At 34.5% G+C, this 27500-nt stretch overlaps 2 protein-coding genes across 3 annotated transcripts in view; one reads left to right on the forward strand and one right to left on the reverse strand.

Moving 5' to 3' along the window:
- Positions 1-931: 931 nt before the first annotated feature.
- On the reverse strand, positions 932-14447 carry LOC109068258 (mucin-7). The gene is made up of 5 exons (XM_019085106.2): positions 14129-14447; positions 8737-8916; positions 4866-5189; positions 2627-2775; positions 932-1112 (listed from the first exon to the last, which is right to left on the reverse strand). Exons 1-5 carry the CDS (start codon positions 14199-14201, stop codon positions 1068-1070), a joined length of 771 nt encoding a protein of 256 aa, XP_018940651.1. The 5' UTR covers positions 14202-14447; the 3' UTR covers positions 932-1067.
- Positions 14448-15239: 792 nt separating this feature from the next.
- The window catches only part of ipo13b (importin 13b), a 37828-nt gene continuing 25567 nt past the window's right edge, over positions 15240-27500 (forward strand). For both annotated transcript variants that reach the window (XR_006157560.1, XM_042747385.1), the window contains exons 1-3: positions 15240-15649; positions 21450-21575; positions 22339-22949. Coding sequence is in view for 1 of the 2 variants with exons in the window: in XM_042747385.1 (XP_042603319.1) it covers positions 15602-15649; positions 21450-21575; positions 22339-22949 (785 nt within the window). In the remaining variant the exon portion in view is untranslated. The remainder of the gene's footprint in view (positions 15650-21449; positions 21576-22338; positions 22950-27500) is intronic.

The following is a 27500-nucleotide window of genomic DNA, read 5'->3' on the forward strand; positions in this document are numbered from 1 at the left end:
ATTACTGTAAACATGATTGTTGCTGACTGAGAGAGAGATTACAATTATTTTGTGTGATGATCCAAAACTTCTACTGAACGTTGAGCATTTCCTCCAAAGAGTAGTTTTAAATTTGCTGAACATTTACTCACATTTTGGCCATCTAAGATGTAGATTTGTTTGTTTCTTCATTGGAACAGATGTGTAGAAATGCAGCATTTCATCACTTGCTCAGCAATGGATCCTCTGCAGTGAATGGGTGCCGTCAGAATGAGAGTCCAACTGCTGATAAAAACATCACAATAAACCACACACCTCCAGTCCATCAGTTAACATCTCGTGAAGCCAAAAGCTGCATGTTTTTAAGAAACAAATCCAGTTTGTATAAAAGTGTTTAAACTCTTGCTTCAGGTCACAATAAGAGTCCGTAATCCATTATAATGTTTCCTCCAGTGAAAAAAAATCCATCCTCTGTTTTCCTCTCAAAATCCACCAACATATTTGTTTAAATCTGTAAACGGTGCTTGATCTGAGCAGATTTCTCTCCTGATTCAGACGAGAGGACTTCACACTCTCTAGATAGAGGACTCTTATTTTAGCCAGAAGCAACATGTAAAAAAATAATGTTGTATTTTCATCCTTGATGGATTTGTTTCTTCCAAACATGCAGCTTTTGGCTTCTCAAGACATTAATTGATGGACTGGAGTGGTGTGGATTATTGTGATGTTTTTTATCAGCTGTTTGGATTCATTCTGACGGCACCCATTCACTGCAGAGCATCCATTGGTGAGCAAGTGATGCAATGCATGAAACAAATGAACACATATAGCCAAAAACAGCTCCCTAATATCCCTGCAGCACACAATCCTTCCTTCCCAAACCTAAAGTGCAAGAAAACAACCCAACGAACAGGAACTGATGGCCACGGTGAATTTAACAACTAGAGTAGAGTATAATGCTACATTTAGTCCTGTAACAGAAACAACAGGAGTGTTTGTGCCTCTGTGAGGCTCATTTAATTGTGTCTGTGTTGTGTTGATCAGAGGATGTTGGGCGCTCTGAAGATGTCTGAGGAACACCTGGGTTTTCAGTAGCTGTACATGGAGAGAGGCGCGTCCTCCAGCATATCATCCTGAAACACACACACACACACACACGTCACTGAGCTGTGAGCGACACTGTATGTGTATCAGTGCCTAATTACTGATACATACGGGTTTAGTGTAAATACCTTTTTTACAAATGTTTAATGTTTAATTTATCACCATTAAGCTTTTTATTGTTAAAATACCAATGTGTTAAAATAAAATGTCACATTTCCCCCTGAATATATGTATAAATTATATACTCTATATATTAGATCATATTTAAGGGAGTGATATCACATCATAGTTGCCCCCCCCCCCCCAAACACACAAATTAAATATTTTAAAACTAAAAACACTGCAATAAACATAGATTGAGTTATAAAGAATGCAACAAAATCACTTGCATTTTTCTTTTGAAATTAAAATACCATGCATGTACTATTTACTATTTATGTATGTGGGTCAAAGACATTAAAAAATTGACAAAAGTGATTTTATGTCCATAGAAAGCACATTAAATATAAGTAAAGTGTCTACTTTTAAGGTTTCAAATATGTTTTTGGAAAATAAAATGTCAAAATTTGGTTGAATTGATGTTACATTGTCATTCAGTGTAACATAATATTTATGTAAAAATTCAAACAACATGCTTATTCTGACGTGTACATATTTAAATATATAAAATAATAAGGGAGCATTTTAAATCTGATTGTGTTTTAAATGAGTAAAAAAACCTAGGAGAGTGACAAAAAGGTTTTAGTATTTGGGATTAAAGTAATTACTCTTTTAATATGTCATAAATTGATTTTTGTTGTAAATATGCCTGACTTTTAGTGGGTCTCTTCTGTAAATCGGAAAAATGTATGATATTTATTTTTTTGCTCAGAAAAACGGGGGGGTATTACACTTATTGCTTTTAGGCTTAAACCCTTTTTGGTCTTTCACCCATGTATGTTTGTATTTATTTATTTTTAAAATACTTTTTAATTTTTTTCATCCTGGAATTTTGAAGTGGCATTAAATGTTAAAAAATATATATTTGCAGAAATCAGTAGTGGCATACTGAGTTCAACAATTACCCTTTAAATTAAACGATTTTAAAAATAACAGCATTTGCATTAAATTGTACATTATATAGAAAAACTACCCACTTTTTTCTTTAAATTACAATATTATGCATGAACTGTTTTTTCCTGGAAAAAGCAGATTTGTTTTTTGTTTTTTGTTTTTCACTTTGTTCATTTCTGATATATTTAAGGGAGTAACATCATAAACATGTATTTATTTTTAGTAGTAGTAGTCCCTCTTATGATTATGGCAGTTATGGCCCTGGTAGTGTGAGCCTCAAATGGGAAAATATAAGCGTCAGCAAAATAACCCTTTTAAATGAAATGTAAAGATAGCAGATCATTTGCATAAATGGGATCTAAATGGTTTCCTGAGAATGATACTTTTCCTGTCAGCGTTGAATGTTTGTCACATGGCTATTGCTTAGCACTGTGTTCAGGAAGTATGTGTGTTGTTTTTATTCAGTGGATTGTGGAAAGCGTAATCTCACCATGGGGAGATCCTGAAGTCTGCGAAACTCTGGGCCGTCATTTGTGTTTCTGAATTTGAGGAAAATGAGCACGGACACGATGGCAGCGACGACGACGAACGCCGACACCAGTCCAGCCAGCAGCGGGTCAGTGGACGCTTTGCTATTGTCTAGAAGAACCAAAGCAGAGAAAGAAGAGGGAAAATATGTAAATAGTGTGTGTTTGTGTGCATGAGCGTTTCTGCATTGACGTAAAAGCCTGGTGAATCCACAAAGATGCGTCTGTTCTCCGGTTGTGTCAGCGTGAAGACGTTCCTCTGCACATATAATGATGCTCTTGTTTTCCACGCGCACCGTTATCAGCCTCTCTGCGGTTTGACCTCTATTTATATCCACTTTATGAGGATTTGTTCTGCTTGCCATTATGGTAAACAAAAATGCAGATGTGCACTGTAAATGTTTGTGTGTGCAGCTGCAGTTGTTCACAAAAGAATCAACCAAATGAATAATCATCATGTGATGTCTGATATCGCAGCAATAAATCATGTCCGCATTGAAACACAACAGGCTTTCTGCCAAAAGCAGCAGCAGAGGTTTCCAGCAGAAAGTCATGCTTTTGTCCTCACGAACAGTCAACATCAGTCAGGACATAGTTACACAACTCCCCAAGGCTGCACTTATTTGATCCAAAATACAGTAAAATGCTGCACAATAAAGCTTGAGCTCTGGTTTATAATTGTAGGCTGTGTTTAAAGGTTCAAAATGTAGGCAGCGTAATTCATGAAGGCAATCCCAGAATGCAATGCAACAAGATGAGTGAAAAAATAAAACGAAGATAGCGAGAGTAATTAAAAACACAATTTATAATGAAAAGTGCTAATAAATGTAGTTTATTAAATGCATTTTATTCAATTAATAAAATTAAATTTATATTGGTTAGCACTGTATTAAATATATTAAGTGTAATATATATTTAATATTAAGAATTCAGAAAAGTACTGATAAATGGCTAATAATAACTAAAACATTTATATACTTTATACTTAAATTTATAAAATATATTAAGTGTAATATATATTTAATATTGAGAATGCACAAAAATACTGATAAATAGTTTATAATAATTAAAAATATTCTATGTAAGTATACTTAAATGTAATAAATATATGAAGTGTAATATATATGTAATATTAAGAATTCAAAATTTATACTGAAAAGTACTGATAAATATAGTTTATAATAATTAAATACATTATATGTAAGTTTATTTAAATATATTAAGTGTAATATGTATTTAATATTAAGAATTTATAATGAAAAGTGCTGATAGATGTAGTTTATTACATGCATTATATTTAACTGTATTTAATATATTAAGTGTAATATATATTTCATATTTAGAATGCAGAAAAATACTGATAAATAGTTTATAATAATTAAAAATATTGTATGTAAGAATACTTAAATGTAATAAATATATTAAGTGTAATAAATATTTAATATTAAGAATTCAAAATTTATACTGAAAGGTACTGATAAATATAGTTTATAATAATTAAATACATTATTTGTAAGTGTATTTATTTAAATAAATTAAGTGTCATATGTATTTAATATTAAGAATTCATACGGAGAAGTATTGATAAATATTGTTTATTAAATATATTTAAGTGTTTTTAAATATAGTGAGTGTAATATATATTAAGTAATAGGAACTCAATTTATATTGAAAAGCACTGATAAATATAGTTTAAAATAATAAGATACATTATTTGTAAACGTCTTTAAATATATTAAGTGTAATGAATTTCATATTAAGAATTCAGAATTATACTGGAAATGACTGATAAATGTAGTTTATTAAATACATTATATTTAGGTATATGTAAATATATGAAGTGTAATATATATTTAATATTAAGAAATCAGAGTTCGGTTAAGTACAGTGTAATTGAATACAGTCTATTTTTAATATAGTTTTATATTACATATATTTAATGTAATACATGTATACACACACACACACACACACACACATATAGATATATATATATATATATATATATATATATATATATATATATATATATATATATATATATATGTATATATATGTAGTTATTGTGAGTTTTGAATATATTAAGTGTAAAAACATTACATTTGCTAAAAAACTAGGATATTATTTCATTTCAAAGATGTATTTCTGACTGGAAAACAAGAAGACTGACACAAAGCCGTTTTAGCCTGTGTTTTCACGTACCGTGGTCTGGGACGTTCAGAGCGGAGGGGGTGTCGGCGTGGGCTCTGGCCTGGACGGGACTGCTGCTCGCGGTCATCTGCGTGGTGGATCTCCGTCTGCTGCGAGCGCTCGTTGACTCTGGAGCTCCGCTGGTTGCTGCGGCGGTGGATGTCGGGTGGAGCGTGCTGAGGTGGATGCTGCTTGTGGGCTCGTGGGTCCTTGATGGTGGGAGTGTGGTAGGTTTTACCGTGGTAACTGCGGTCTCATTAATCACAGGTGATGCATCAGTGACGTTTGGACTGTCTGTGACGTTCTCGGCCGGGGCAGATGAGTTCACCAACATTACTAAAGATGAAACAAACAAGTGTTGTGCTCGCTCAGATTTGAGTGCAACTTCCCCCCAAAAAAGGTGCACAATTATAATACTTTTGCTTGCTTTATTTTGGGATTTATTCGATTTTTTAAAAATGTTTTTTAATTGCGTTTTTTATGTATTTTTGTTTTGTTTGTTTTGTTTTTTGTTTTATTTTTTTTTTTTGTTTTTTAATTTATTTTTTTTTTTTTTTTTTTTTTTTTTTTTTTTTTTTTTTTTTTTATAATTTTAATACAAAAATTTTATAATTTAAAATGCTCTTTTTAATTGCGTTTTTTATGCTCACCAAAGCTGCATTTATTTGTTTAAAAATAAAGTAAAACAGTAATATTGTGAAATATTATTACAATTTAAAGTAACAGATTTTTGTTTATTTGAATACATTTTAAAATGAAATATATCAAAGCTGAATGTCCAGCATCATTCCTCCAGTCTTCAGTGTCACGTGATCTTCAGAAATCATTTTAATATGCTGATTTGCTGATATATTTTCAGTGTTGAAAACAGTTGTGCTGCTTTGTATGTTTGTGTAAACCATGAAAACATTCTTGAATGTCTAGAAAGCTCAAAATAACATTATTTATTTGAAATCTTTTGTAACATTGTAAGTGTTTTTACTGTCATTTTCGATCAATTTAATGCATATTTAATATGCACACACACAGTATATATAACATTTTAATACACAACATTTATAGTTATCAAGTACATATCTAGCATAGTAAAAAACATTTACATTGTTAAATGTAACAAATGTACATATTTACATATATTTGTTAAATATATTAAGTGTAAAACATTTTCTATTTATTTGAGATAGAAATCTTTAAGATAATAAACTTTTGATCAGTTTGATGCATCTTTGCTGAATAAATGTATTAATTTATTATTTAATTTATTAAAAAATTCTTGCTGAAACATTTGAACAGTAGTGTACAGAGTTTACTTTCAAAAAGAACTAATGGGTTGTTAAAAGGTTTTTTTTTGTTTTTTGGTCATGTCTTATCTTGCATATTGCACAAAGTAAGCCAGAATGTCCACTGGTGCCCACTTTAAAAAAGAAAAAAGAAAAAAAGGGTGCACAACATCCCTTGTGGGCAAAACTGTAATTATTCCCATGTTTCCATGGTGACCTCCGCATAATTCCACAAACACGGCAGCATATGACAGATCTGCTGACAGAAATGTTGTGAATCACTGAGAAACACTGAGCTGCACAACACTACAAATAAATGACAGACGAAGCACAGCTTTGGGCTTTTTGAGTTCAATTCATGAGCACACGACTCAACGCGCGGCTACATGTTCAACGCTGTTTCTTAGGCTGGAGAGGCCTTTGTTAAAGACTAAACCCACTTCCAACTCACTTTAACTCCTGAAATGTGATATTCAGTAAGACAAATCGCAGAGTAAGACTTGATTTAATCCATCAGTAAGTGGTTGGATTGTGAAAAGTGACTGATGGGGGAAGAGGCTTGAGTAAGCCATTCATTCTTTCATTTCGACAGTTACAACAATTTCCTTTTTTTCTGTGGAACAACAGGAACATGTAAATAGTGTATTGCATGTGTTCATAAACCAGGTATGAGGAACCTCTCAGAGAGTAAAAGGATACAATGATCTGAATATGAAAACAACCTGAACGTGTGGATTTTTTTAGAGAGAAAGAGAAAAGAGAGGCTATGTTTAAAATAGCACTACCTAGTATACTATATTTCTGCAGTATGTACACTACCATTCAAGAGTTTGGGGTCGGTAAAAAAAATTTTTTGTAAGAAGTTAATACTTTTATTCAGCAAGGATGCATTACATTGATCAAAAGTGACAGTAAATACATTTATAATGTTAAACAAAGATTTATTTGACAAATAAATACTGTTCTTTTCAACTGGTTTTCCATTCAATATTTTTTCAAGATTGATCAGAAATGTTTCTTGAGCAGCAAATCAACATATCAGAATGATTTCTGAAGGATCATGTGACACTGAAGACTGGAGTAATGATGCTGCAAATAAAACTTTGATCACAGGAATAAATTACCTATCAAAATATATTCAAATAGAAACTGGTTGTTTTAAATTATATAATATTATTTTATATAATATTTCACAACATCACTGTTTTTACTGTATATTTAATCAAATAAACGCAACCTTGGTGGGCAGAAGAGATGTTTTACATTAAAAAATATAAAACAATTGCATTTATTTCCCAGATGGATATCCTCAGTAAATTAAATATGCAATTAAATGTTGTAACATCATGTCAATATATGTAGAAGTGAATATTGTGCCAAACAGTTTAACACTTAATGTATACAGTACAGTATTGAATAAGTTAGTATTTCCTCTGAAGGCAGCCAGACAGAGTATTTGAGGATGAATGTAATGGTGTTGGTGAGGTCTTTGATGGTTTGTGGCGTGCATCCCAGTCGTTCAGTGTGACAGCGCGTGTCTGTGCATGTGAGACGTGTGTGTGTGTGTGTGTGTGTGTGTGTGTGTGTGTGTGTGTGTGTGTCGTGAGGATTCAAACTCTCACACTCTCACATCAGATCTCACACTGCATTTACTCACTGTCTCTCTTTATGTCTTTTCACATTGCTGTCGCAGTTCAGAGCCACTGATTGTTGTATAAATGATCTGTTCTGTCAGGTCGGGTGCTAGTTAAGTGTTTTCTGGAAGAATTCACCCAGTGATGAAACGTCTTTCATTTGCTCACTCTGTTTTTCTAATCCTGTTGAAATCTGTCTTTCCTTCAGTTTAGTATAAATATAAATATATACATATGTAAATATTTTCAAAATATATACTGTATGTTTGTGTAGTTATATATACATATATATATATATATATATATATATATATATATATATATATATATATATATATATACAGTACACACACACATATATCACCTAAACTAAACAAAAACTTTTATTTTTGATGCGATTAATCGTTTGACAGCACTAACAAACTTTTATTTTCGTTTTGTTTATTTGTTTGTATGTATTTATATATATATATATATATATATATATATATATAATTTAAGCATTATTTAAATGACCAATTTTTTTTTTTTTTTTTTTTAGAAAGCTTATTTAAAATAGAGCTCATGCATCTTAGTTTTTTACAAAATCTGAGGTGCATGAGCTCAGATGAATGAGGCCTACAATCAATCAGTTCCAAAAAGAAAAACAAAGCCTGTGCTAATTGATAGAAAACAAGTTGACAAAAAGATTGAATTCAAGATTTGGTAATATTATAGCATAACGAGAGTTTTAAAAGGCCAGTCATTCCTGACTGGGAACACCAAATTAGGTAAAGAATTTTCAGCACAACACAAGATGTTAAAGAAATGTCTAGAAATGATTAGTTCAGAGACTAAATATGTTTCGACCCCATTGACCTGTGCTTCCTCATAAGTGCTCATTGAAGCAGTGTAGGAACTTGTGTAAAGCATCAGACCTGGGTTTGAAGTCACTATCAATCTCAGATTAAAAGTATGTAAATGTTGTACCTGTAGTTGTGTCTGTGTGCGGCGTGGGCTCGGTGCTGTTGGTGATGTTAGTGGAGGACTGCGTCTGATCGCTGCGGGGGGTCGAGGTCATGTTGACTTCAGTCACGCCGTTTCTTCTCTTCACAGAGCTGTGAGGTGATGAAGACACGTCAGCCGCAGATGACACGCAGAGATAATCACCTAAAGATGGGAGGAAAACCAGGACGGAGAGCATATCTGAATCAGATCTAGGAAAAAATTGGCCTGTATCTTAAATTATTCAAAGTAATCTGCATATTTAAATGAAAATGGGTATTATCATGAATTAATAATGAGAGAATGTCTCTGCCAAATCTAGATCCAAGAGGGGATGCTTAAACGGAGCTCTGTTCTGAAACAAGAGAAGTGTTAATAATGAATTCAATCATTTAATTTAGCAGCACTGGCATGTGTTTGGGGAGGAACTTTCTGTTTGTCTGACAAATAATAGATGAGTGTTGAAGAAACGTGTCAGTGTTTGTGCAGTTTCCTTTGGTTTGTGCTACAGATATGAATGATACTTCAAATTACATGATTTGAGTTTGAGAAGAGAAATAAATCCCAGTGACTTGCACTGAAGGAGAGGCCTGAGCGGTTTGGGGTTGGTACATTTTATAAATGTTTTTTAAAAGAAGACTTTTATGCTCATCAAGGCTGCAATTATTTGATGAAAAATACAGTAAAAACAATAATATTTCGAAATATTATTACAATGTAAAATAACTGTTTTCTATTTCAATGTATTGTAAAATGTGATTTATTCCTGTGATGCAAAGCTGTATTTTCAGCATCGTTACTCCAGTCTTCAGTGTGATATGATCCTTCAGAAATCATTCTGATATGCTGATTTGCTGCTCACGAAACATTTCTGCTTATTATTAATGCTGAAAACAGTTTACAATTATAAATGTTTACATGCCCACATTACAGTATAATAAGGAAGAGAATATTTAAAAGGTCTGACAGGTTTGGCTTTGTCCTTATTATTTGTTCAATGTCTGTATTAGTCTGTCTTCTGTCAAAAGATGCATTTCTTATCAGTTTTCGTTCAAATTTTCCTCTTCTGATAGAGTTCTGGTCTGCAAGTCACCTTTCCTGAAAGTCTCTCTCTGTCTCTGTTATACAGATGTTTTTGATTGATATTGTCCATAATTAGAAGCTTTGTTTAATCATATTGAATAAAATAATATAATGCCTTAATTAAAAAAAAAGTAAAATAAAAATTCCATGTCAGGTTTCAAAGGTTATCAGCCTTTTCTAATATTTGTTGTTAATAATGTTTTGATGCCATATTTCCAGTGTTAAAACATTAAAATTTTACAATTATTAAAACTATTAAAATGTTTTTGTTATTTGAAATAAAACTAAAAATATAAATAAATATATATATACATTAGATGGAAAAACTAAGTTTAACTAAACTAGTTTAATTTGAAGTGCTCAGTTTACTAAAAAGAATTTAAATGAATAAATCGAAATTGAAAGATAGGAAAAAACTAATAAAAATAACAAAAGCACATAAAAATTACTTAAACTAAAATTAAAATATAAAAAAGGTCATTCAAAATATATAATATTATATAATATAAAAAATATAATATAATATTCAGAAAATAATATAATAGTATATAATTAATATAAAAAATATAATATTCAGAAAATAATAGTATATAAATAATAATAATATATGCTACTTCATAAAAATGCTACTTTCATTGTGATTTCACAGTGTAGTTTTGTAAATGATGTGAACGATGCTAGCATGTTATGAACAGTTGCCAGAGCATTATTATGGACAGATTTAGTATATCATCCATCATTTGTCGTTGATGTTGGCAATTATGATCTAACTCAAGAGACTTCCTTAAGTATTGAGCTATTATAGGATGCCTAATCTCTCTCTCGCTCTTGTGTTTGTGGGTCGTTACCCAGAATCCTTAGGGAGGTTTGTTGAGGGTTTTGTGCACCACACCCTGCCACTTCACAAGAGTTCTTTTGGCTGAGCTCCTCAATAACGGCCCTGTTCTGAGCTACTGCCGCTGCATGTCACAAACCCCACCAAACCCGCACACATGGGGAAAATACCACCAGTCCGGGGGATATTTTGGGAAGCTGATTTATTGCCTGATTCAGCAGTTTTCTGTTCTTGGGAAAGAAACATCAATTCACAGCATGAAAATGGTCTGAGCATTAATGAATAGAACAGATTTATAACGATTCTTCATAAAGACACGTCTCAGTCTATGGGCTTTTCATACTCACTAATACTCAGATTGTCACCCAGCCTTTGTGCCATTTTGCCTCTCTCTCTCCTTTTAGTTTGTCTGTTTATTTGTCTCAAGACACACATCTTCCTGTGTGTGATCTACAGCTCATTTTATTAGAGGACGGCGCAGCATTGCACACGACTTCATTTTGTTAACATCAGACCTATTTAAAGGAACATTTACTAGTTTAATACAAGTTAAAAGAGCAGTTCACCCAAAATTAGAAATCTGCTCACACTCATGCAATCCAAAATAGATTCTTCATAGGATTTGGAGTGATTCGGCATTCCATCCATTCCTCTGCAGTGAATGGGTGCCGTCAGAATAAGAGTCCAAACTGATGATAAAAACATCACAATAATCCACAAGTAATTGGATTATTCTGACGGCACCCATTCACTGCAGAGGATCCATTGGCGAGCAAGTGATTTAATGCTGCAATTGTTTCAGATCTGTTCAGATGAAGAAACAAACACACCTAGATCTTGGATGACCTGAGAGTGAGTATATTTTCAGGACATTTTCATTTGTGGGTACTACGCAAAAATGTAAATCGCTAAGACACTTGGAAGTAAACACAGCCAGTTGATGTTTTCAAAGAATGTTTTTTCTTAAAGTGCTTGTATTAATTCTTCAAAGCAAAACGGTTATTTGAGCTGTAATATCATCTAAATCATTTTCAGCTTCCAGTTATTCTTCACTGACGTAGTTCCTGTTTGGATTCTTAAGTCATGGATCATTTTCCAAGATTACATGCTTGTAACTTGGACCTACTGGAAGTGATGTAATGTTTTAGTCTTGCAGTGTTCACTGTGTTTTCTTGTGTACTTTCATTTTACGTGTGTGTCTTTATTTAGATGCAAATGTCAAAATGATTTCCCGTAGTAATGGACATTACACCAGAAATGCTGCACAGATTAAACCTGGAACATTCCTTTAAAAATGTGACTTAGAAGCAACAATCTGATGCATCGAAATACCCTTCCAAAATAGCAACTTAAACTCTTCTGAAAGAAAACTGGTGTACGCTGAAAAAGATTTGATGGTGGAAGCAGTTTCATTTAGAAATTGCCAGTAAATTTCTCAAATAAAAGACACACAACGAATTAAATGTAAAACCATACTCCAATAATCTTTGTTTTATTTACAACATCATAAAATAATTTTTTACAGCCTATTGATAATGATACTTGACTTCGTGGCAAACACCACTAGTAATTTTCACCCAGTATGCCATCATGTTTCTCACCTGCTCTCCTCTCTCATGTTTCTCACATCTACTCGCAGGTTTTCTCACCTCTCATCTATCTGCAAATCACATATTTATGCAAAGCTTTTGTTTGATATGAAACTGTGTCTGTGTGGAGCTCATAACTGCGGGTACACTATAAAAAAAAAATATTTTTCGAAGATTATTGGAGTACATTTGACAAGATACTGCTATTTTAGTGGAAAATCGTGGCCTAGTGGTTAGACAGTTTGACTCCTAACCCTAAGGTTGTGGGTTCGAGTCTAGGGCCGGCAATACCACGACTGAGGTGCCCTTGAGAAAGGCACCGAACCCCCAACTGCTCCCCGGGCGCCGCAGCATAAATGGCTGTCCACTGCTCCGGGTGTGTGTTCACGGTGTGTGTGTGTGTGTGCACTTTGGATGGGTTAAATGCAGAGCACGAATTCTGAGTATAATTGGCTGTATGTGACTTTTCACTTTTTTAATTGTTCTACTTCAAAATGCAATGTTTAATCAAATGTGTGATTTCCATTTTTTTCTAATTTTCTGTGAAATTTACCAGCAATTTCTGAGTGAAAATCATTTAGAAGTAAACCCTACACTAGTTTTTGTTTTCAGCATGGAACACCTCCTGGAAGTGATGCTTCAGGTGTATAATTTTATATATCTGCAATCATTCGTATATTAAATTATTTTTATTCAAATCATTTAATGCATTAAATTAAAGGGTTAACTGGAAATATATCAGAAGAGCAGCAAGACAACTATTTTCTTTTTGGAATGTAGTGCACTAATGAATTGTGCAAAAAAAAAAAAGAGCATGCAGGAATAAAAGTAAACGGGGTTTTTCAAAGTGCTTTTGTACAAGATATAAAAATAGAAGCGCTAAAAAAGTTCCCAGATGAAAGTGAGAGAAACAGAACGTCAGAATGCAAAGATGACAAGCAACAGAAACGCTCTAAAAATACCCCATGATTGTTCAGCAGTGTGTCCTGAACAACCTCGCTCTCGCTCAGTCAAATTCAGAGAGCTGTACAGGCCGTTCTTAACTTCACAAACCAGGCCCTCCAGAGTAAAATCTAATTTAAATATGGTATAAATACACGCTGCATGACTCCTAATTACAAACACTGTCTACGAAATGAAAGCATTCTGGGATTGAGAGACAGTAAGTGTGGTTTGAAAGCAGTCCCATCATGCTCTCTGTGCCAGTGCTGCTGGATAGAGAGATGAATTTCTTGCATTTCCACCCTCATGTGAGCATATACGTGTGTGTATACAGGTTTCAGAATGGAATAATCAATTCTTTTAAAGAATTACATATGAGTGAGCTGCTCACAATGTAATCTTTTACAGTTTTGAACACAAAGGTTGCAAAATCTTACCTTAGGTCATAAAATGCAAACGTCTATTTCATAACTTGAAATGAAAAACAAGCTCATGTTTGTGTTCATACGATTAGTCTTCACCCTTTTAGGCTGTGGTTAGAGTTCAGCATGAGAATAGTGCCTCTTCACCGCAAGATGCAAGGCTGTGTCTCAAACCATAGTGAGCTCCCTACCTAGAAAACATTTTCGAGTATCCTCAGTAGGCTACATCAAGCAGTTTTTGCCCATCCATAAAGTCACGAAAGACGAAGTGATCTGCACTACTAAACATAATTTATATATTCATAAATATGGTGCCTACTAGGTAGGTAGTTCGCTAGGTTTTGAGACACAACCATTGTTTGTCTGCGCAGGATACGCGTGGCAGCAGAAACAAACTAAGAACAAACTAACAGTGTCTTAAAGCCTGAAAAATACATTTCTAAATGGCTATTAGGCCTAATTCTGTTTGACTTCACGATAGATAGATAGATAGATAGATAGTTTACCTGTAATGAAAGAACAGTAGAAGAGCACCATCGCACAAAACGCAACATTTCCACATCTGCCCATATCCTTCATATGACAAAAGATGAAAACTTCAACTTAAAATAAAGCTAAAATAGTCCTTTCGTTCTTTCTTTCTTCAGGCGTGAAAACGGACACGAAAGTCCATGTGTGTTTAACAGACGCCTCTGGATCGACGGACGGAGGTGTAGTTAGATGCCAGTGTGTTTTCACGGCGTGACAGAATCCCTTCAGATGATCAGAAGTGTGTGGAAGAGTTCATTCACAGCGCACCCGAAGAGTTAAGATCCCTGCGCGCTCCCGTCGACGCGGTGGGCGGGGCCACAGCTGGATCGAGCGTCTCGGTTTGTAGCTATTAAACTCATTGAGATTATTTATTTATTTATTATTAAAAAATATTTATATTACAAAGCTCATATGTGCTTTGGATGAGTGTGTGTAAAAACACAGATTATGCTTAAAATTATAATATAAATTTCTAAATTTACTTTAAGTCACTTAATTACTATATATATATATATTATATATATAGGCTATATTAGATTTTATATTTTTTCATTTTTTCATTTATATACTGTAAGAGCGAGCGCTCCGCCTATCGTACACTTACTGGAGCCGAAATCCATGCAAAATTTCAAAAGTACCACCAAGAGTCGCTGTGACACCGCATATGAACACCAGTTATTCAAAAAAAAAAATCACATAAAAACCACTTTACCCATAATGCAGCGCGAGGGACCGCTTGCAGGGGGCATTAAAATTTAGCCTGATTAAAAATTACCGCACATCAAAGTTAAGTGATGTAATTGTCATATGAAAGCAGCACGATTTTGCAGGTTTAAAACGGTTTAAAACCTTAATATAAGAAATCAGACCTGAGTTCTATGAAACAGACCGCCAATTAATTTTATAAAAGGAAAACCAACATAAATGCATTCAGTCAACACAGCAAATTCACCATTGAATTGGTCATATTTTTTAACACATACATATAAAAAGAATAAAAAATAATAATACTGAAACATATTTTAACAGGAAATAGCGTTTTTCTGTTTTTAGTGAAGGCAGAGGGGTGGGCACGCGCAGCGCGTGTCGAATCATCGATTCGTCATCGGTTTAGTCAGAACGACGATAACCGGAGAGGGAGGACGTATACACACCGGATCACCGGGGCCGCTCAGAAACCCGCGGACACATATCTGTGACATAAGATCACATTCATCGGTCATCTGAGCTACGAAAGCGGGTTTTTATCATGAGTGAAATATGAGATAGAGAGACATGAGCTCGCGCGCACCGGCCTGATCGCGCGCCGGGCCGATTCAAAATTCACCTCAGAGATTAATCAACGGTTATTATCACATTTATATTAATCAGCAGTATTCTCATTAGCCGTTAGTCGATAGATTGTATTCAAGAGAGCGGAGGTGGTGTGTGTTACCGTAAACACAGCGATGGATCCGGACACAGCCGCAGACTTCACCGTGGAGAACGTGGAAAAGGTAAATATGTATAATTTTATTAAATACAATTATTTATTGTTCATTCACTCGCTGATAAAAGATTGACATGTTGTTGATGTAAGTTGGGCGTAACATCTGGTTATGTATTAATTATATACACTATATATATATATCTATATATCTTATTTTAAGTCCATTATTTTATTATTTATTTATATTAATTAGTTAGTAATTTATTAGATTTTTTTTAAACCATTGTAAATCAAATCAGTACTGCCATGATGAAAAATTTAATTTGATATAGTTATTCTTTCCCTTTATAATAATGTGAATTAGATTTGTTTAAAAGAGGTTATGGAGTTAAAAGTGCTTAATTGTCATGGAAACAGTGTCCCAATGCACAAAATATTAATAGTCCTAAAAAAACAACTTATTTTCCATAATCATCAGCATTTAATTTCTCATGACTCTTTTAAAGCAGTGGTAAATATGTCTTGACAGGTTTTGTGAGACTGACCCATGTAGCTGATGTTTTAGTTGTCCTCTCTTTATTAGCTCTCTGTTTCCACTGCTTTAGTTCTTGCCGAGTGTCTGTCAGTTTTATGGCTCTGTCTGTATTTGAGGGTAATTCTATCTGTGTGTGATTGTGATGCAGCGGATCTCTGTTGATCAGGTTACAAATGTGCAACTCTTGTTCAACATTAGATTGGATTAGAGAAAAGAGAGTGATATTGAGCCATCCGTGAGGATGAGGAGCGGAGAGAGGGTGGTGTCCCGTCCGTCTCATCTCTGCCTGGTGGAGGGTTTCTCATCTTTATCCCGGACCGCTGCTGTCAGACCCAAACAAACACTTTGGTCTGCTCATGAGACACACTCGTTATTATTATAGCTTTTGATCTCGTTAACAGCAAGCGTGGTGTCAGTAATGTATCGGTAATTTCTTTTTAATGGAATGCACTCGATTGCTGCTGAAAATAATTTCAAATCGTCCCTCAGTCTGTGTTTACAGTAATGCATGTAGTGGAAGCCTATGAATTAAGACATTCGGAAAGGTTCAGCAGCACTTATGTTAATTCTTCAATTTAATATGTCAAGACCAATGTCCTTTTTTTTTGGTGTATCACATTGCAATTGACAAAAAAATTAAATGCAGTTTTTTTATGTTTTTGAAATGAGTCTCTTATGTACACCAAAACTGCATTTATTTGATCAAAAGTATATTAAAAAATTTGGAAATATTATTACAATGTAAAATAACCTTTTTCTATTTGAATATATTTTAAAATGTAATTTATTCCTATGATCAAAGCTGTATTTTCAGCAGCATAATTCCAGTCTTCACATGATCCTTCAGAAATTATTTTGATATGCTGATTAGCTGCTCAAGAAACATTTCTGATTATGATCAATGTTTAAAACAGTTTCATATTTATGTGGAAAATGTTATATACTGCCGTTCAAAACTTAACATTCAAAATGTTCAATTAATCAGATGTGACAGTAAAGATATTTATAATATTAAAAATAAGATTTTGATTTAAAACAAGCTTTTAAGCTTTCTGTTCATCAAAGAATCCTGAAAAAAAGAATCATCCAAAAGAAAACAAGTTTTCAACATTGATAATAATAAGAATCATTATTAATAATTGAGCGCAAATAATAATTGGGCGCTATATCTGCATATTAGAATAATTTCTGAAGGATCATGTGACACTGATCATCTATTCAGCTTTGAGATCCTAAAAAGGTGAGCTGATTATTCTAACTCCTCTCTTGGCAGATGTGCAGTAGCTCCTGTATCAGGACGTCACTGTCTCGGCCGTTCTTTCACGCTCGTTCTCTCAGCAGCAGACGCACACAGAGGTCGTTGTGTGTGTCGTTGTGTATTGTTCAGGGCGGTGTGATGGTCAGGCGTAACCGTCTGCAGAGGAGAGAAACATCACTACAATAAAACCCCTCGTTTAAATATCCTGGTCAGATATCCAAGCTGACAAATATGAGAAATGTTCATGTCAGTTATGCACGAAACAACTCCAACTGAGTGATTTGTTGCTTGTGTATTATCAGGGCTAATATTTGCTTGAGGGTTTCATTTTCAGATGCAGCGAGATGCTTGACTTTAGATGTTTTCCATGTGAATGTGTGTTTGATTATTCACAGAGGGCATCTGGAGTGTATGCTTGTGTGTGTGTGTTTAAGTGTTGTCATGTTGCACTATTGTATCTTGATTGGCTCGGCCGTTAGCTTTGCTAATTATATCTCTCGGGCTGTGTGCAGAGATTCGGTTGTCAGGGGCAACCTGATATGTTTTTCCAACCATTAATTGTTCAAATGAGTCGACAGCCACGTCTCGCTGTGCTTCTTTAGGCACACGTTTCTGATCTGTTAGTGCTGAAAGGTCAAAAACATCTCTTATAATGTGATCATTTCTGCTGTTTTGGAGCAGTTTGCTGTGGTGCTGTTCCTCGTTGTTGCTGAGGATTCAGATCATTTGTGATTATCTACCTCTGACTCAGTGGGAATGAATCTCAAAACACAAAAACTCTGAGATGTAAAATTCACAGACACATGGCCGATGATGTCAGAACAACCGTTCCTGATCACTCCAGATGGGCTGTTGAACACAGTCCCAAAAATCTTTAAATGTCTGGCTTCACGCAGTGTTTGGGAGTCATGGTGAACAGGTTTTGAAGTATCCACCGGGAAACAAGGTGCTCACAATGTACTAAGCTGAAAAATCTGTTTCTGAGGAACAGCTAGTCATTGAATTTTGAATGTTTGTGAGATTCATAGCATCAAATATTTATATATTAGATTTCTTTATTGTATATTTGACCTTTTGTTTTTGTTGTTTATTTGGCTATTTAACAGTAGTTGCATTTTTTTTTTTGCTTTTCTTTTATTTAGATATTTATTATTTACTTATATTTATATGCATGTTTATTAAGTATTTTTATATTTAGATATTTATTTTTTGTTTAATTTATTTTAAACAGCTGTTGCATTTTTAATTTTTTTTTTTTTTGCATTTTACCTTCCTTCCAACTTACTGGTTGCATTTTTACCACTTTATTTATTGAATTATATTATAATAATTTTTATATTTACATATTTATTTATTTATATATTTATTTGTTTATTGTTTGTTTTATTTTTTTAAACTTCATTTATTTCATTTTTTATTCATATTTTTTTTTATTAAGTAACATTTATATATATTTTTAGTTTTCTGTTGTTTATGTTATTTATATAAACATAGTAGTTGAATCTTTAAAAAAATTCATCCTTTCTAAATCACACCCTTTAAGATACGCACCAGATCAGGGGCTGTTCAACTTAAATTAGCCTTATTATTAAGGGCTTTCACTAGTCAGTTTGTAAATATGTAGTTTTGTGCATGCCTATTGGTCACTCCTATTTTTTTTTTTTTTTTTTTTTTATTATATATATATATCCAATTTCTGACCTACCTGTCCTTACTTGCTTAGTGTTTGATCTCGAACATCTCTTCCTGTCTCAGTGGGTGGTTCTTGGCCAGAATGTGGAGCAGACTTTATACTGATAGTCCAAATACAGGCAATGCCTGTAGCGTAGCTCATAGAATCAGATTAAACAAGTGGTTAATAGACGTCTGGGTAAACTGGATCCTACAGAATGAGTGACTCATCGCACACACATAGGCAAGATCGGATGCGGTAACCATGTCAATGGACCAAAGCCATTCAGCACTGGTCTTTAAGAATGAGTTTGTGCAGAACAGACGGTTGCCATAGAAACTCTCATTTCAAAAGATGTAGCCATGTGCTTAAACGGACATTTGTACCATATTTACTTTTGTCTGTTCTTCCTTTGTACTGAAGTATAAGGATTTAAAGCATCTACGGCGGTCTGACCGCACACAGATGGTTTTGTCATGTCACCTGCTTTACTCTGACAGATGGCTGCTTCTCAGGGGGTCTCTGATGTGCTGTGACACACAGATCCAATTCCTCTCTGATCTTCCTTCATTTGTATCTTATATGATAACATTTTTTGTTGTAATCTGCTTTATTTAGACAGTTGATTAGGGGTGTAGATAGACACATTGGCTAATAACAATACCTCAGTATGATTTTTTTTTTTTTTTCATGAAATGAATACATTTATTTAGCAAGGATGCATTACATTGATCAAAAGTGACAATAAAAAACATTTATAATGTTACAAAAGATTTATTATTTTGCTCTTTCTATTCATAGAACAATCCAGAATTTATTTTAATCAAGGTTTCTACAAATACTGTTTTCAACATTAATAATAGTAAAGAGTTGAGATGCTATTAAAGTTTTTATTTATTTTGAAACAGTTTGTCATAGTTTCCACTTTCGTTTTAATAGAAATTTTGTAATTTTGTTTTAGTAAAAATTAGTAAAAAATTAATAAAATTATTTTTTATTTTAGTTGGTCATTTAGTATATTTTATTGTATTTTGTATTTTGAATACATTCTTTATTTTATGTTTATTTTAAGAAACAAAAAATAAAATTTTAATTTCAGTCAATGTTTATTTTAAGACTTTTTTAATGGTTTTAATTCTATTTTGTTTTTATTTTACTTAACTATCATAACCCTCTCTCTTGAGCAAAAAATCAGCATATTAAAATGATTTCTGAAGGGTCATGTGACACTGAACATTGGAGTAATGACACTGAAAATCCCGCATTGATCACAGGAACAAATTATATTTTAAAATTAGGGCTGTCAATTAATTAAAATATTTAATTGCGATAAATCGCATGATGGTCATGAGTTAACTCGTGATTAATCACGACTTAATAGCACATTTTTCTGTTCTAAATGTAATACTTTTCAAGTTTTTAGTACTCTAATCAACATTTTTAATTTATTATTACATTTGTTTGCCTCTCTGTGCCCACATACTGTATTTTGATGCAGCTAAATTCTCAATAAAACTGTTTTTATTGATATATTTTACTGTTTCTGTTGTCAGACAACGGGATAAATATGAAATAGTGACTGAAACACAACCTATTAAGATAACCAGCTCTCCCTTCCAAGATGTTAATCTGCACAAAAATCCTGATTTATAATCGAGCCGTCCTCTGATGAAATTAAATAACCTACACGTAAGATAAAGACAATATCTGTGCTGTGATTTCGGCTATACTTGCATGTAAAATTAGAGAAGCAACAGAATATGTGTTTTAACTGAAAGCGCTGGTCCTCTCAGCTGCTCGCTGAACAGAGCAGACGCAGTGAAAAAGGTGTGTGTGCTGGGAAAGAGAGACCTCGCAAGCGTGCGGCAGGACTGGCAAGTCTCAGAAACTAAATAAGCTTTGGGCAAACCCTAAAAAATTGTTGCTAGGTGCATTTCGGAAGAAAAAAAAGTCGCTAAATTTTGACAGCCCTGTTTAAAATATATTAAAATAGAAATATAGATGTTTCTGTTTTTATGTTTTTTTAGTTTTTTTGATTTTTTATATTTTAGATAGATAGATAGATAGATAGATAGATGTATTTTTGTGGTAAATACTGGACAGACCTTGCTTATTTCTTTTTATTGCTGAATGAATATGTCATTATTAGCTGTGTTATTTGCCCTTCCACCATATTAAATGCTTCACCTGCATAAATTGTCATGAGTTTCATGCATCAGCAGTTTTTAGACCTAGAGCATCACTTTAACTGCACATGCTTTGATATACTTGTCTGCTTAACTGCCCCGCAGGAACCTTGGGGTTAAGAAAGCATTATTAGTTTGTATCCATGTGCTCCATAATGGATAGGGGGCAGTGTATCACTGTCTAAAACTGTCTTTCTCACTCTGTGTCTCTTTCAGGCCCTGCATCAGCTCTATTATGATCCCAACATTGAGAATAAGAACCTGGCTCAGAAATGGCTGATGCAGGCTCAAGTGTCTCCTCAGGCCTGGCAGTTCTGTTGGGTTTTACTGAGACCAGAGAAGGTAAGAACATCCTGTTCTCACTCCCTCCTTTTCCACCAGTGCTTGGCTTGTCCTTTTTACCCAAGTTAAATGTGTTGGGAATACCTGTTCACAATGACTTTCAGTCCGTGTACACAGATCAGATGTCGCAGGCAGTTGCATTGCAGCGGTGATCGTTGCATCAACTAAGCTACACCTACAGGATTTATTTGGTTTTGTTCTGTGTAGCTGTCTTCGATGGCTACAAAAGGAGTGAATTTCACAAAAAGATGTCATCTGAGTCATTTTCTCCTAAAACACACAAAAAATGTCATTTATATTTGATACAAGCAATATTTTTTTCATTGTGGCATGTCTCCTCCAGGATTCTTAAATGTGTTGCAATTTAAAGTAATCAGTAATGTTTTTATAATGCAAACTGATAATTAAAATAATTTTTTACAGCACTGTAATGAGAATGGAAGGGCCAGAAATGTGTTTGATATTTTTACTCAGTATGGATTAATCCACACAGCAGCAGAAATTAACGCGACAACAGCCGTAGTGCTTGCCACTAATAAGTCTGCATCTCTCTGTATGAATAAATGACATATTATTTTTGGCCGTATCACCCAGCCCTATAGTGGTGACGCAGCAGTTGAAAAGCATTGATCACCATCTCTGTGCCAACTAATGATGCAAGAAGGCTTTATATGCTGTGTACGTCTCATCTAAATTTCTTCTCCAAGGAATCTATTAAAGAGAAAGACAATCAAAGACTGCATATCTTCCTTCATCTCCACAGGTTCCAGAGATCCAATACTTCGGTGCCAGCGCCCTTCACACCAAGATCTCCCGCTACTGGGGCGACATCCCCGCCGAGCAGTATGACACTCTCAAAACACAGCTGTTTTCTCAGATCGCTCGCTTTGCCTCCGGCTCTAAGATCGTCTTGACCCGCCTGTGCGTGGCGCTGGCATCCCTCGCCCTCAACATGATGCCTGAGGCGTGGCCGGGGGCCGTCTCAGAGATGGTGCGCATGTTTCAGGAGGAAGGAGGTGAGGTGGACGGGCGCGCTCGCTGTTTGGCTCTGTTGGAGCTCCTCACGGTTCTCCCCGAGGAGTTCCAGACCAGCCGACTGCCGCAGTACCGTAAGGGACAGGTGAGGGGTGCTCTGGGCCGCGAGTGGACAGCTGTTTACCCGCTCCTGCAGCAGCTGTTACGGCAGCCGGACTCTCCGCCGCTGGTGAAGGCCCGTGTGCTCAAGTGTCTGTCGAGCTGGGTTCTGCTGGACGTTCCTCTGAACGAGAGCGAGGGATTGGTCGAGGCCAGTTTCACGGCGCTGGCGGATCCGGAGCTGTTCGATACGGCTGTGGAGGCCATCGTCAACACCATCTCACAGCCCGACTCACAGAGGTCAGCGTTTAGCACTGCAATGAAGTGAGAGAGTTGTATGAAATTATACATTTACATTGACATTTAATCATTTAGCAGACGCTTTTATCCAAAGCGACTTACAAATGAGAACAATAGAAACAATCAGATCAACAAGAGAACAACAATGGTATACAAGTGCCATGACAAGTCTCAGTTAGTCTAGTACAGAACATGTAGCCAGGTTTTTTTTTTTTTTTTTTCTTTTTTTTTTCTAAGAAAAGAAAAGGTGAGTGCTAGTATTAGTTGGTTAAGTGCTGGCGAAAAAGATGAGTCTTTAGATGTTTTTTGAAAATGAGTAAAGACTCCGCTGTTTGAATTGAGATTGGGAGGTCATTCCACCTAAACCTACAAAACCTGTTGAGGTTAAACATGTACAAAACACCAGGAAGGGTCCAGATTTAATGATTTACCTATTTAGCAATGGCTAGTGAATTGAGAAAATTTACCTAAATGCCATAAATATTTTACACTGGCCATGAAACTATATTTTGCATTATTTTTTAAACATGGCTGAATCACACAAAGTCCCCAAACCCCACCACCCAATTCTCATTATTGTAATGCGCAAAAAAAAAAAAATCATGAGATTAACATGGTATGATTTTTTTGCTGCTTTTAACTTTAGTTTTTTTTTTTTTAGCAGTCAATTTATTCAAATATTTTAATTATAATTAATTATAATTTAAATTTATATACTTAATTTACATTTATATATTTAAATAATTTTAATATTAATGCAGTTATTAATACATTTATTGTATTACAGTCATTCTAATACATTTTTACAGTAATACAAATCTAATGGGCATTACGAAGGAATTGGCAGTTATTACATTGTTTATTAAATGTTACAAACATTTTTGGGAAAATCCTTAATTGTGGTGAAAATAAGATAATAAAAAAAAACATATGTATCATACTATAAATAGCTTTATGTAGTATATTTTACTTTCTTTTTCTGTTGATTTTACGATGCAGTATGACCTGGACATGTTCTCGTGAAATTCTTCCGAATATATATTTCATCGTGCACAAACAGCTCATTTCAATGAGTTTTTAATCCATCATTAAAAAGTAAATAGTGATTTAAATCATAATTGCTTTAATAATAATTTCACCTTTTCTTTTAACCAGCTAACAATTTATCTTTCAAGGCCAGTATTTTTTGTATTATTCATATACTGTTATACAAATTTTTATCAGTATTTCACATTTTCAGTTTTCATTTTAAATTGTTTAATTTTTAGTAATAGTGTTATGTACTTTTCATTTTTATTAGTTATTACTTTTTAAAATCACTATTTAGGTTTAATTTATCAGCTTTAGGTTTACTTCAGTTTTGTTTTAGTTTGTATTCATCATCTTAAACTAGTTGGGCAACATTTCTAGTTTTTTTTTAATCTAATATTTATATTTTATTTCAATTCAGCTTTAGTTCAGTTACCTTTTTAATTGAAGTTAAAATCATTTTTAATTTTCTTTTTAATTTTTTTTAAATAGTTTAGTTTTAGCCAACAACAATAACCCTGGTTTTTATTTACATTCATATAGATACATCAGTTCATGCAGAATTGTGAACAACATGTTAAAGAAAGAGAGCGAAATGGTCTGAGGGAGAACAAACACAGGTGAGATGAAAGTGATTGATGCAGAGAGAGAGAGAGAGAGAGAGGGGCAGAAGGGAGACAAAAAACAAAGGCAAATTGAAACACAGTCACATCAGAGGCGGGGCGGGGGGCTAGCAGCGGCAGGTTTATTTCAAGGATGGCTGGCGTTTCCATGGAGACAGAGCGAGGAAGCGATGTCTTACGCTCTGTTTGGTACAGACGCGGCAGGATCCCACCCCGCCCCCCTCACTGAAAGCCAGAGCCAGCGGATGCTGAGGACCAACCTTCAGAGGTGAACGCATCCTCGGCTGTGGAAAGCTGGTGGTGCGAGGTTAAAGCACTTCTGTCCTGATGAAGACAGTCTAATGCTGTAGTTCAATAGTTCCTACAGGTGTCTCGCACACGGTTACGCCTGAGTTCACTTTGTGGTGCATGAGGGAGCAGATTAGGATGGGTGACCTTTAGATTGAGATTTAGATTTTTCATGAGAGGCTTTTGCAGAAAGGCTATTGGAAGCAATATTTGCACTGTATGTGTTGAGTAGTGATTCATGGAAATATATATTTTTTAATGTGCAATAAAAAGTTGCAGGGTGGCAGTTGTTTTATTCCTTACTTAATGATTTAGTTATATTAAAAATGTATTCAAATAGCTGAAAACTCCAAAAAAGCTCTCTAATTGCCTAAGTGAGCATAATTTTTACTTGCTTTTTAATTAAAATTTTTACTTGGTTTGTGTGTTGGTGAAAAGCTATTAATTAATTAAATTATGCAATAATTAAAAAAAAAAAAACTTAATAAAAAAATCTGCTGACCTGAAAGACGTGATCATTAACCAACCTCAGAGAATTATGATGTGTTGTTAAATTATTGAAATATTAATTTAAAATCTCAGGGATACTTCAAGTACATGTTTTTAGATCAAAGGAGTTCGGCTTACGAAAAAAAAAAAAGATTGGATTGATTGACATAGATTTATTTGTTTATATAGTGAATTGATCAATATTTGTTTTTTTGGAGCTCATGAAGTCCAGAATAAAATTTTTTGCTTCATGAATAACAAAAACAACAATTTTGATTCTATTGTATTCTATTCACCAGGCCTTTAAATGATATGTATATATGAAATTGGTGATCATTAAATATTCACTATTGATGAGAAAAAAATAATGCTAGCTACACTTGGCTGAATAATTTTATAGCTGTAATAAGCCATCCTAAACCGAACATTAACAGAGTTATAAATATTAAGAAATTCTTCAGCTCATTTTAATTACAGACATAATTAAACTGACTTAATTCCTCCTCAGTCAAATGCTGACAGTGCTGAATAATTAATTAGTATTATTAATGTATCATTTTATTAATCCATCATTCAGTTATTCCACTTAAAGCAGGTTTTTTACAATGTAATGACTGGATGTAATTTTGGGCTTGTTTTCTTTATAAAAATATTTCCCTAAAAGGAGTGAGATTAGACTCCTCCATGGGTCATATTCAGCCCTGGGGACGTGTGTTTGACTCCCCTGTTGTTGGCAGACAGTAGATTTGATGCGTAAACACATGGACAGCTAGCGTGCACAGTTTTCCTCTCTGTGCTGTCATATTGTGATCTGCTGCTGAACGTGATGTCTGTAGTTCACTCTCAGACACCCAGATCTCAGCGTGAGGTGCTTTGAATTCAGTTCGGCCAGTCTGTCACCTGCTTTTAAAGGTCATATCAATGATTCTCCATTGATTTTCGTTATTCTTTTCACCTTTGTCCTTTTCTCCATCATGATCGTGTCTCGTCCTCTCTCCATCACCTCATCGCCTCCTCTCTCTGTTTAAATACATTACAATCAAGCCTCTCGGGAGGATACCATTGGACCAAATGCATCCTGTTGCCAGGCAACTCATTTCATCTGTCTCCTGGTGTTTGAGGGTAATTACACAGAGAGGGAGAGAGGGAGCGTCTGTGTCTGTAGAAGCACAGTGAAATATCACACGAGAGCATTTGAGGTGAGAATAAATCTGCGCTCTGATGAAACAAACTCAAATGTGCTAGTCTGAGAGACAAGATGGTATGCACAAACAAATATGAGAAACTCTGTCTGCATGTTGTGGTTATGACGTATGATATAATCAGTGGTTATTAATTTTAAAACTGACTAGCAGTTTAAACATATTGTGAAGTCATATGAAGAAAGTTAAGTGGTAATTCAATAAACATTGTGCCGTAGATCATCTTAAAACAGGCACGAGAGCAGTAGTGATGTCTGATTTGATAATGAATGTTTTTAGCTTGAGACTGAGCAGTGGTCAGCTCAACATTGAGCATGCCTACACAAACAGGTGTGCAGTGACTAGCAGTGACATCTTCCTGATGGTGTTGAAAGCCCTCCTTGACCTTGAGTGTCATTAATGTGATTATTTATTTATTTAGAGCCTATTCTAGTAAAAGCATCTTAAAATCAGAACTCATAAATAAACACACTCGCCACACAGCCTAACCGGCCATTAGATCAATTAAACCAGGAAGGACAAGGTCACACGGCAAAGAAAGACTCATAGATTAACAGACTGTTAAATCAATTTAACCGGGAATTACATCAATTTATGGTGGCCCATACTCAGAATTCGTTGCTCTGCATTTAACCATCCGAAGTGCACACACACAGAGCAGTGACAACTGTGAACACACACACCCGGAGCAGTGGGCAGCATTTTTTATGCTGCGGCGCCCGGGGAGCAGTTTTTTTTCGATGCCTTGCTCAAGGGCACCTAAGTCATGGTATTGAAGGTGGAGAGAGAACTGTACATTGCACTCCCCCCACCAACAATTCCTGCCCGGCCCGAGACTCGAACTCACAACCCTTCGATTGGGAGTCCGACTCTCTAACCATTAGGCCACGACTTCCCCACGGTGCGCTTTATTGGGGGTA

This window comes from Cyprinus carpio, chromosome B20, assembly GCF_018340385.1.
Source record: "Cyprinus carpio isolate SPL01 chromosome B20, ASM1834038v1, whole genome shotgun sequence".
Lineage (NCBI taxonomy): Eukaryota > Metazoa > Chordata > Actinopteri > Cypriniformes > Cyprinidae > Cyprinus > Cyprinus carpio.

Excerpts from the sequence above, each read along its gene's own strand:
- LOC109068258 (XM_019085106.2), bottom strand. The coding sequence starts at position 14,201 with ATGAAGGATATGGGCAGATGTGGAAATGTTGCGTTTTGTGCGATGGTG. Across the intron at positions 8,917-14,128 it reads CTACTGTTCTTTCATTACAG|GTGATTATCTCTGCGTGTCA; the intron begins GTAAACTATCTA and ends TCCCATCTTTAG. Across the intron at positions 2,776-4,865 it reads TCTGAACGTCCCAGACCACG|ACAATAGCAAAGCGTCCACT; the intron begins GTACGTGAAAAC and ends TGGTTCTTCTAG.